General features: G+C 37.5%; 1 protein-coding gene across 1 annotated transcript in view; it reads right to left on the bottom strand.

Moving 5' to 3' along the window:
* LOC150110175 (uncharacterized) overlaps positions 1-12,540 on the bottom strand; it is a 525,668-nt gene that overhangs the window by 434,904 nt on the left and 78,224 nt on the right. The window contains exon 6 of the mRNA XM_090391921.1: positions 4,796-4,900. Coding sequence (XP_090248047.1) covers positions 4,796-4,900 — 105 coding nt within the window. The remainder of the gene's footprint in view (positions 1-4,795; positions 4,901-12,540) is intronic.

Raw genomic sequence — 12,540 nt, 5'->3', positions numbered from 1 at the left:
GCTTCATGAGCAAAGAATGTTGGGTCAAGGTATGCATTAAGTAGAATGTTGGCATCACTGTGGATGATATTAACAACCTGAATGAAGAGGAAAATCTTGTGTCCATCTTTTTAAATCCTCCTGGCACTTGCCAAGTTGTGTGATAGGCAAATTCTATGTATTTGGTGCTTACAACATGCCCTAGTTACGAATTTTGGAACTACTTTTACCACCCCCCTCCCTTCTCGTATATTGCTTCCACATAATGCCCAATGCATTCCTGAAGTTTCGCAGCATTTGGAGCACTGGATGGTGCTCCACAAGGCCTTAAAAAGGGATACTTTAATTTTGATTACTCTGTATTTCAGTTATCCTGGCTATCAAACTGGAAGAACATGAAGATTGCATGATAAGATTTAATCCACAAAGTAAGTCTAGTTTGTCAGATCATTTCTAAAATAGGAGGGAAAAAATGCATTTTTCTGAGGTAGCAAATACAAGAGTGAAAGATTCATCCAAAAATATAAATACACTGATACTGCCTTGAATACTCTAACCCCCCCCCCCCCGTTCTTAACCTGTGGTCCACCAAAAATTTCCCCCCCAATCATGTAGCAGCTATATGACTTGGTAGTACCACACGCTACATTGTTGCAGGGTGAGTGGGACTCTGCATGCGACAATGTAGCGCCCGAAGTATGGGCAAAGCGTGCGACCATGAAATGCCAGTATTGTATCAGCTCGCCTGTCGACAACACATCGCAAAAATTCTTATTTTATCACGCTTGTCCATATTGTTTTCTAATATTGTGTTGTGGTATTTCGGAAAACAAGTTATTTGTTTCGTAAAATTTGAAACCCTACAAAATGGAGACAAAAAAAGTCAAACAGCAAAACCTTTTAACTTTCATAGTAGACGCAAGGACAATATTCAGGAGAAAAGTAATGATGATGGTACCGAAAGTGCTTCAAGTTTAGAAGAAACAAAGAAAAAGAAATATGTTGATACTTTGGAATGTGCAATACAAACCAAAAAAAGAAAAGGAACTATCGTGGCAGTGAACTATCGCCATGGCCTTTGTGTGTCGTATGTTCAAAAATTCTGTCAAATGATGCTGTGAAACCTTCCAAACTTGCTAGTCATTTGTATTCAAAGCATAGAGATTTTATTGATTAAGCCACTGAACTTTTTTCAAAGATTACATGACCAGATGAAAAGTCAGAAAAGTAAAATGAAAATGATGACGACTAGTGACAAGTTGCTGCTTCGAGTGTCTTATTTAGTTGATCTTCAAATAGCTAAAACGAAAAAACCGTTTACTATTGGTGAGGAGTTAGTAAAGCCTTGCATTTTAGATGTCGTATGAGAAATTTTGAGTCCTCAAGCCACTAAAAAACTGGAGGCTATGTTGCTTTCGGACACCACCATTCAAAGGAGAATTATTGATATGGCCACCGATATTGAAAAGCAAGTTGTAGGGGGGGGTAGAGAAATCGAGATGTTTTGCGATTCAACTTGAATCAACTGACATGAGTAACCTTGCTATCCTACTCTGCTTCATGAGGTATAGTGAAGATGAAGACTTAAGGGAAGAACTTCTTCGTTGCCTTGACTTACCTGGATGGACCACTAGTTCAGAGATATTTAATACTCTTGATGGGTATTTACAAGTGCAGGCCTTAGACTGGAGCAAATGCATCAGGGTGTGTATGGATGGTGCTGCAAGCATGACTAGATGTCGCTCAGGAGTAGTTGCGCAAATAAAGGAAGTCGCGCACCCAGAAGTTTTGTCCACTTGCAGCAGCACCTAGCTGCAAAGAAGCTTTCTATTGAACTAAACACTGTGATGAATGATGTGGTGAAGATCATTAATGAAATTTGTAGTCGAGCTATGAACTCCAGGCTGTTCATGACACTGTGTGAGAGTATGGACCCATGCCACCAACATCTCCTTCTCCATGCAGAAGTGAGGTGGTTATCAAGAGGAAGGGTTCTTGTACGCATTTTCAAAAACTGAGGGAAGAAGTAAAGCAGTTTCTGCGAGAGCAAACATCTGACCTAGTAAAGCCTTTGTTGAATGAGGAATGGATGGCTAAGCTTGCGTATGGCTGACATATTTAGCCTTCTTAACAAACTTAAAATTTCTCTTCAGAGGTCTTGTACAAATATTTTTACGCTGAGAAATAAAATGGATGTGTTCATAAAGAAGCTGGCTCTTTGGGATAGTTGCGTACAAGAGGAAGATATAGAAATGTTTCCACTTTTGGGAGAATGTTTGATTGCTGCTGATGTCAACAAAAGTCATAATCAACATAATAAGTCAACATTCAAGGGTATTAGCTGAAAACTTAAATAATTATTTCCCTGAAAATGAGGATCCTCGTAAAGGTAACCTCTGGATTAATAATCCCTTCTTGGAAGATATAAAATCAGGCGCACTTGATCCTCGTGAAAAAGAAAAGCTGATCGAGTTGTCTTCTGATGTCACTCTGGTGTCCAGACATAAAATGCAATTATTGTCTCAATTTTGGATATCACTCGAAAAAGAATATCCATCTCTGAGTTATAAAGTTATCAAATTATTGGTCATTTTTTCAACTTCCTATTTGTGTGAAAAGACTTTTTCAGCCATGTCAGTAATAAAAACCAAACAGAGAAATCGAATGGATGTTATTGCAGCGCTTTGTCTCTCAGAAACAACGCTCCAGCCACGTATATCAAATTTTCTAACCTCTAAGCAGCAGCAGATGTCACACTAGCTAAAAATTGTAATTTTATAACATTGGATTTAATAAATAAAATACTATCTACAGTGGTTTATGTTTCTGTCTTAGCCGTCAGTTGGTCCGTGAAATATTTCTCCTATTTTCCCTGGTCTGCAGGTGTAAAAAGGTTGAAGAACACTGCTCTAAACGCAGCAACAATATACATGTATACAACTATTAATGATTTAGGTCTATATCCTACACTGATGAAAACTATAACCATTAACCCCCCCAACAAACTTTAAACAAATAAATCCAATGTGAACAAGTTCCTCATTTCCCAATTCTCTTCCCATATATATGTATGGGCCCAACAATAAAAACACACAATCAAAATAACAGGTTCATGATTACTACTAGGTAATCTATTCTTCAGCATATATTTTGTCACTTCTCTGAATATATCACTTTGACAGTAATAAAATAACTTCCCTGTAATTTCGTTTATCTTTCTAAACAGGCCTCTTGTTCTAGATGTAGTGTTACTTTCTTTAAATTCCTTGCATCTTTTGTTTAGTTTTTTCTTTTCTTTCCTGGCACTCAGTTAACTAATTTTTTATTTTTTCTAAGAAGTTTCATTTTTATTCCTTCTTCTGCTATCTGAATAGTCTTTTCTGACAGCTATTTATGATCTTTCTTTTTTTTTTTGTTGCTTTAAATAGATTATTTTTCTATATGCAGTTTCATGTATATATCTTCCCACAATTCTTCTAAATATATTGTCCTCTCCAAACTTTTTCATTTCTTTAAAGCAGAACACTTTAAATGCTTCATTTATGTGATTTAAATCAAATTTGATATTGTCATTTTGTTTCTTCTTAGCTCTTAATCTTAATTTAAGCTCAGCTATCAATAATTTATAATCCATTCTACAGTCTGCACAAGTGTTTCTTCTGCTTTGATAGCACTTCTCCAACTTCTGTTAACAACAATATAACCTATCTCATTTCTATAATTGCCATTAGGTGAAATCCATGTGTACAATCTTCTTTTATATTGTTGAAATTAAAGTCATGGCAATAAAGAAGCTTTTCTCAACACAAAATACTAACATCCTTTCTTCTTCTTCTTCATTCCTCAGTCATAATCCATATTTTTCAGTGAAGTTTAGTTTTTGTTTGCCTCCTAACACCATTAGAAAAGATTAAATTATGAAATAGTGACATTTACACACCAAATACTCATCACTCTTCACCAATGCATGAGTGTACTGTAAAAAGTACACTCAGCAGATGCAATGCCAAAAAGATGAGACATGCAAATTATACAAAACTCAGAGCTGAAAGAATGCTGCATAGTTCTTCTGGGAAATGAAACTGGCATATGCATTATTTATTTATTTTGGCAAAGCATAACAAAAAATATTAAAGCAATTTGTATTATTAGATTTAGTTTACTAGATGACTGGCTACTACCAACTCTGGGCATTACATTTCACTCGAATCACCCTGTAAAATTCCATATTATGAAACAAATATTTATGAAATGTTTCTTATGAAATACTGACTATACAGATTAACTCCCCCCCCCCTTAAGTGCTAACATTATAAGCATGCAAATAATAAATAAATACATTCGCAAAAATATAGTAATGCAATTAAAGAGCTGCATTATACTGGTCATTAAAATCCAGGGCCACAGATTTTCAATGATGAACTGCAAATGGCAGTAAGTTTATAATGTCTGAGATAGTCTGCTTTGCAATAAACAAGCTATAGATTCATGCCTCAATGTAGCATGAATGTTTGTTAAAGTCTGTAGGTGGTAAATGACTGCACTCACCTAATGCAAGAATACTAACTTATATAATCACTAGTTTACCCCACCATTCTAAATGTGGCAGAAGTTTCAAATCTATGATTTGTGATATTGTCATAAAAATGGATTTGAGGACATTGAAAAACATGCTCTAAAAAAAAAAAAAAGTAAAAAATAATCTGGCATAATGTCCCAAATATATACACTTAATTCCTGCAAACTGAATGCTAATATTAATTAAAAATAAAAATTTGTGTTTCATTTAAATTAAAGATCAAAAAAAATCTGTTACCTCCAACTGACTCTGGATCTCTTTTATAGTAACATCCACATCTCCCATGGTTGTTTCAAACTGTATCTTTGGTACTTTCTCATCTAATTCCTGGCGATCTGCTTTCTACACCAAAATAGGATGTTTATATTATAATTTTAAAATTTAAACCATCGTATACAATATTTTTATGTACATAAAAATATTGTATACGATGTGAACTGCAAAATATTCTGATTATAAACCAACTGTTTTAGTTGTTTATAAACAGTTGGTTTAAACCAACTGTTTCATTTTAATATAATTAATTTATTGATTGAAGAATATAAATCACTACACCAGATATTAAAAATATGGATATTTTTAATGCACATATTCAAACTTCTCTGTTGGTTTTATAAGTTATGTTGAAGATTCAATGGCTTATCACAACAGCAGGTTAAAGAGGAAAGCATTACTACCAATTTCTGCTTCAAAGTGTATAGGTATTATCAAAGTCAACAATAACAGTGTGATCAGAAAAGTACACAATACAGAAAATACAAAAACTGCAAACTATTCAAGCTAGTTTTGTTTTGTGTGGAAGAAGATGACAGTGTCCTGAATCTATCTAATCTGCAGCCAAACTTATTTAAATTAGGCATAATCTGTAGAGCACATGGGGGATTCCCAGGTAAAGCAATTTTAAAGTGACATTGTCAATAAGAGTAGTATTCACCATTTTACTGAATGAAGGGTGTTTGAGCACATGGTTTAATTATAAGAGGATTACACCAGCATTTTTCATACAGAAGTGGCACAATGTTCTAAGGGCTTAGAAATGAAGGAGAGATTGCTGTAACAGCAATCAAAAGGAATCACAGATGATAAAGGTGAAGTAAAAACTGAGATATTCTGGAAATCTTGAGTATTTAATTTTTTCCTTCTTTTAATAATGATCACACATTAAATGTCACAAGACCTGTAACGAACAGTACCATGTGTGGGCATGAGACTAATATGTTTCTTAAAAAGTTGGGAATTGTACTCACTGGGGAAAATCAGAATGGGAAATGACTGTTCCAAAGAACAGAGGTGGAAGGAATGAAGAAAGACAACAAGCAGTTTGTTTGTGTTTGGAGATGGACAGTGTATGGGTGTTGCCCAGTGGTTACAGAAATTATTACGTGATTAGAAGAACTCAGAGAATGCTCTTCCTTCAACCATTCCCAACCTTGTGTCCTGGTACTACAAAGGTAGCAACTTAGGATGATCTCCAGAATTCTACTCTTCCTTTCCATCTGACTATTGCTTCTACTCTTCTGATCCAAACACCTACTCCAAGTGAGTCACAAAAATGATCCTCACTGGCATGAAAGCCTTCATTCCCCAGTCTACCCAAAATTGCCATCCATTTTCCAAGACCTTTTCACCAGAAAGTGTGTCAAAGCAGTTGAAGGAAAAAAACTCAGCTTATTGCAAGTAGTGTACATCAAGAACTTCAGGTTTATATTCAGTCTATGTTGAAGCACACAATAAAAGCAAAATAAAAATCAGCAAATCAAAATGACTTCATAAATGCCTGTTTCCTTTAGAAATGGAAGCAGTGTTTTCTTGTCCCTTGATGCAACTTCTGTTCACCTAAGCTTCCATCTCTCTCTCTCTCTCTCTCTCCTGTTCATATGTTGTTACAACATCCAAACATAAAGCTGATTTCCAGGCATCATTCTTTTCCTCTAACTCCAGCATATACAACCAAGGCAAATTACTTCCTGCAATTTTTTTGGGCTGGAGGAACATTATTATTATTATTATTATTTCGGGCGACTCCAGGGAGTCCTTAGACTCATCATGTCCACACAACTATACGACATTCTCACAGTATCTATCAGTACCTTGCCTTGAACTCGCTCACCGTCATAGCAAAAACAACAGACTCTGGCAGCTTATTCCACTCATTTACCACTCTAAAAGTAAAGAACCCAGCTCTAACACCCCCTGCTAACCACACTCTTGCCCAGCTTCCATAGGTGTCCCCTAGTTCTCCCACAACTAGTCCTGATCTCAAAATTATCATCTGAATTAATCCTATAGAATCCCTTTAGCAATTTGAATGTCTCAATCATATCTCCCCCCTTTTCCTCCTATCAACTAGTTTCTGCAACCAACAAATCTTCAACCTGTTCACATATGGTTCATTCCATATAGACCTGCTATCATCTTAGTCACTCGCCTCTGGATCCTCTCCACCTCCTCCTCGTCAAGAAGGAACCGAGGTGACCAAATTTGGGTACAGTAGTCGAGATGAGGTCTTATCAAGGCTCGGTACAGAGATACATAAACTTGCTTGTCTCTGCTCATCAAGGTATTTTTCAACAACCATGTGAGTTGATGAGCTGATTTAGCTACTTTTGCAATGTGCCCCCCCTAAACTTCAACTCCCTATCCACCAACACTCCCAAAGTCCCTGGCCTCATCAATCTCCTGGAGTACAGTTCCACCAATGTGGTATACTGCTGCTAATCTTTTCACCGCAAAATGCATAACCTTACATTTTGTCACATTAAGTTGACATCCATTCTCCTTAGCCCAGAACTCCAATCTATCCAAGTCATCCTGCAAGATTTTGACATCTTCTGCATTCACTATCGCCCTACCCAACTTTGCATCATCAGCGAACAAATGAACTGTTCCACTTAGATCCATCCCTATTTCGTTAATGTCCAAGAACAGAACCCAGCAGCACACCACTAGTCACAGGCCGTCTTTTGGACTCTACTCCTGAATAAACTACTCTTTGATATCGCTCCATCAACCACCCACCTATCCATCTCACCAACTCTATATCCATTTCCATATGTTGTAGTTTATGGATTAGAATTCCATGTGGTATCCTGTCAAACACCTTTGCCAGGTCCAGCAGTATCACTGTAAACCCATTTCCCTTATCCAGTTCAGCCGTCACCTTGTTATAAAACTTGAGCAAGTTACTGAGGCATGATCTACCCCTCACAAAGCCATGCTGTCCCCTGTACAGTATCGCATTTTCATCAATCCATTCCTCTATTTTTCCCTTAACTACTTTCTCCAAGACCTTGACAATGACTCCTGATATGCTGATCGATCGGTAATTTGTAACCGTCGTCTTGGATCCTCCTTTATGCAGTGAAACTATTTTCCCCTCTTTCCACACCTTCGTGACTAAACCAGACCCGAGACTCAGACTAAACAACATGGTCAAGGGAACTCATAATTCCTTAGCTGCTTCACGCAAGACCAGTGCCGGTATACCATCCAATCCCACAGATGTATTCACATTAAGGTTCTGTAATAGACTATTCACCTCCACTTCATTCATCACAATTCCCATATAAACTAATGGTTCCTTCATTTTTTCAATGTTGCCTCCTGGATGATATACTTTTGCAAAGTGCGTGCACAGTAACTCCACTATATCGACTGACTCAGTGACCTTCTTACCATCGTCATTCCTTAAAATCATTTTGCCGTGTACAGTTTTTTTTTTTTTTTGCTTGCAGCATATTGAAAGAACTGTTTAGGATTCTCTTTTGCTTGCATAGCTAGTTTCCTTTCATAATCCACTTTTGCTTTTTTTACCACACTCGTTACCCTTCTGGCCTGCACTTTATACCGTTCGTATGCCTGCAGGTCACCCCTTTCTTTAAATTCCCTCCACAGTTGTTTCTTTTTTTTGCAGCTCAAGCTTAATGGTGTTATTCATCCATTTAACCCCTACTTGTTTTACTATTCGGAACCTAGGTATACAATCAGCCATAACCTCCTGTAAATACTCCTTGACCACTTCCCATGCTCTATTGACGTCCAGCCATTGCAGTTGTACATGCCATGGCACTGATCCAAGCAATCTCCTAAGCTTGTCATACTTGGCAGCATGGTAATTCCACACCTTTAGCCACCTCCCAGGTCAAGACCTTATGATCACTCTCACCAATAGGTGGCAATATGGTCATATTCATTACAGTCAAATTCTCAGATGCTATTACCAGGTCAAGCGCTCTCACACCCCCTAGTATTTTCAATTACATGCGCTGTCTCAGATAGTTATCCCTTAATAATTGAATAAAATCCATTTCCTTCCTCACATGTGTCCTCTCTTCCTTCCAATCAATGTTACCATAGTTGAAATCCCCCATAATAATTACCCTCTTCCACTCATTTCATCAATTTGTTTATGCATATTATCTCCACCATCTATTCCATCACCTGGTCTATAGCAGCATCCAACTGTATATTTTATTCTGCCAGTCTCAATCTCACACCAAATAGCCTCAAATGAGCTCCTTTCACTATCCTGCGATACAACTTCAATTCTCCTTGGCTGCAGTTCATCAGCTATCATCAATAATACCCCCCCCCCCCCATTTTATTCTCTCTGTCTCTCCTAAACACACTATAACCTACACATTCTATCCCACTAATTATATCATCTTCCGTCAGCCATGTTTCACTAATGCCAATAACCTGTGGCCAGGAAGAGCCAATCAAGGCCAAAAATTCTTCCTTCTTGTTCCTAATACTCCTGGCATTAGTATACATGAAATGCAGTGATCCCTTTGTCCCACCCCTATCTTGATGCGTTATTCTAAATGTCCCATTCCCATTTTTTGTCCTTAGTGCTGGCTCAGGTACATTATATACATTCTTACACTCAACTGTCTCATTGATGTCTGCATATTCACTCCCCCCCCCCCTCCTTGGTAGGTCTAGTTTCCCTGGTTCTGCACATCCATTTTCACTTCATTCAGCAACACTTTTTCCAGTCTTCGCACACCAAGTCCATTCAGATGCAGGCCATTCATCTTGTATAAATCTTTTTGCCCATCAAACTCATTCCACACCACACCGTCTGCATAACCTGTGCGTAATGTCATTTGCGTTTATGGCCCTCCTTCTAAACTCCTCTCTGTCATACCGTGGCAACAGACTCACCATTCTAACTCTGTCACTCTTTTCTTTCGCTACCTTTAACAATACTTTCAAGTCCTCTCTTATAAAAAATTTATCACCTTTCAATTCATTTGTACCCACCACAACTATTAATTCTTTCGCCCTCTGTTTTTGGGCTCTAATACTCTCACTTACATCCTTAAATTTCGCATCCGGTAAGTACGATTTAGTTAAACTCCCATCTATCATCACTCCTCTTAATAAAGAGTCACCATACAACACTCTTTCCTTCATTTCAGAAACTCTACCACTCTTACGCTGTTTATTTACGTTAGCTGAATCACTCTGGAAAGAGTTTTGCAGGTGCTCTAATTGCCGCTGCGCATTTTGTATCACCACGCGCAACCTAGCGATCTCACTTCCTACAAATAATTCATTTTTTTTTATCATTCAAACCATTTTCTCTCTCTATATAGTTGCTTTCACTCTTTCTTTGATCACCACTCTCATTGCAATCTTGTACATTGCAATTTCCTATGAAGCCACTATTTTCACTCACATTTTGACTCACACTGGCTTTCTTCAACCATAACTGTCTCACAACCTGACACACACTTCAACTCCTCACTTTGCTTACACTTTCTGCACATTCTCCTACCACTATCACTTTCAATCCAAACTCCAGCCTCATTCGGGAATGCATACATCCCACACACATCACACTGGACAAACTCTCTCACATTATAGTTTTTGAACAATGGTGTCGTATTTTTAGATGCCATTATCTTACGTCGCATTGGTGCCATATTCAAATCTATGAAACGTATTGTTAAATACTAAATTAAATAACGGAATTCACACGAAAATCACACAGACACAAGCTACCAAAATTAGACAATGTTACGTTATGATTTTAACCTATATTCTAATTTTCACTCAAAATTATACTTAGCTTTCGGGAGCTCTCTGAAAACACAACCGACCGTCTAGCCCTCTAGCGGGTTAGACAGTCAGTTGAAGTTGAAGTTGTGTTAACTTGAACATTGGTATAAATGGGAGAACATTTCAGTATAACTGGAAAAAAACAGTGGTATTAACAGTTGTGCTAAAGGCTTGTGCTCCAGAACTCACATCCATCTTGTATCTTCTCATTAAGCTGTCACACTCATCTGGCAGCTAAGAGTTTGGAAGCATGTTTTTATCTAGTTTGATCCCAAAAAGAGTGGGATCAAACTTAGGAACCAACTTTTATGATGATTCATAAAAGTGAACTATCGCACTATTGCCCTATTGCTTTGATATCAATCTTCTCAAAAATAATGGAAAAAGTCATCAACTGCTTCACTAGTTGGAGACTCAGTAATTACTAATTGATCAACATGTATTCCACCATGTCTTGTTCCACATCAGATCTCCTAGCCAAACCTACCCACACCTCTGGATGCAGATCATAGAAAAGTTCGAAGAAACTACGTAGTTGGTCTTGAATTTCCAAGGCACTTGATCAAGTCTGGCACTGTAGCCTTATTACCAAGCTACCATCATATTGTATTCTTCCTTACTTTTGTGAATGGATTGCAGGCTTCCTCTCCAGTAGTTCCTTGCGAGTCATGGGTCCTTTTGTCATATTTTTCATTTGACATTGGTGTACCCCCAGGGTTCAGTACCATCACTTACAACCTTTTTCCTATACATCAATGATCTTCTCTCTCTGACATCCAATTTTATTCATATCTCTGCTGGCTGATGACAGTATTCATCACTCCTCTTTTCATTTTCAAAACCTTGTAGTGCTTGGGTAATTCATCCTTCAAGATCTTCTTTAACCAATAACTTAAACACTGACCTCCTTGCCATTCTTAAGTGAGGTAAGGATAGTAATGAGCTAAACGATGGAATGTGAGGAAATGCGATTGAGAACAATGAAGTTGATGTTGCATGTGGAGGATTGAAACAACAATAAATGAGAAGAATGATCAGATTGTAAAGGAAAAGAGAGTACACTTATGTAGAGTTCTCCACAGAATGAAACATGAGATTGAATGGTTGGAGAAATGCATAGCAGATGGCATGAGACAGAAGCAAAAGAAAGGAGATGAGAGAGAAAGCAGAGTATGAAAGAGCAAAATGAGGAGAATAAGGAAGGAATGTTGTATGGCGATTCAATGATAATAAGAGTGCTTGAGGAGTGTGACAAAATATTTTTTCCATGGTGTCAAGATTAAGGATGTTATAGGATGGTAACAATACCATGAGGATGCAGAGAGTGAAGGTGGTTTACTGTGGCTGGTGCGAAATGATCTAACAGGTGATAAGCTGGTGTGTGAGAAAATATGAAAGAGTTGCTAGAACAAGCAAAAAAAGAAGAGAAAAAGTAAATGTTGTGAGTCTATGTTACCACAACACAGGCAAGCTGAGACAAACAGCTATAACTACCAATGAGTCAGTGTGTATATATACAGGAGAAATGGTGCGGAGTTTGTGAATTTGTGGAAAAAATATAATGGAAGGAAGGATTTATATATGGTAGATCATTTGCATATGAGTGAATTTGGAGTCAGGTGTCTTGAGGTAGTATTGTTCATAAGAGATCTGAAGTGCACAGTCAGGAAAGCTAGAATGTTTAGGGAGGAAGATGGTGAGTCCAGGCAACCTAGAGGTTAGTAAGTATAAGGTGATAATGAATGTAACTTCCAGGTTATTAACTTTAGTGGGATAAGCAACAAAAGGTGTACTGCAGTTTATGTAAAATAATGCCAGAAGTATTGGGAATAAGGGTGAGGAGTTTTTGCATTGATCAGCACAACTTGGCTAAAAGTTATAGGCATTTAGTGAAATTTGGTAGACTGAGGATGATA

Source organism: Typopeltis vanoorti, chromosome 1 (genome assembly GCF_054136105.1).
Source record: "Typopeltis vanoorti isolate ZY-2024b chromosome 1, IOZ_Tvanoo_1.0, whole genome shotgun sequence".
Classification (NCBI taxonomy): domain Eukaryota; kingdom Metazoa; phylum Arthropoda; class Arachnida; order Uropygi; family Thelyphonidae; genus Typopeltis; species Typopeltis vanoorti.
This window is presented reverse-complemented; position numbering and strand designations above follow the sequence as displayed.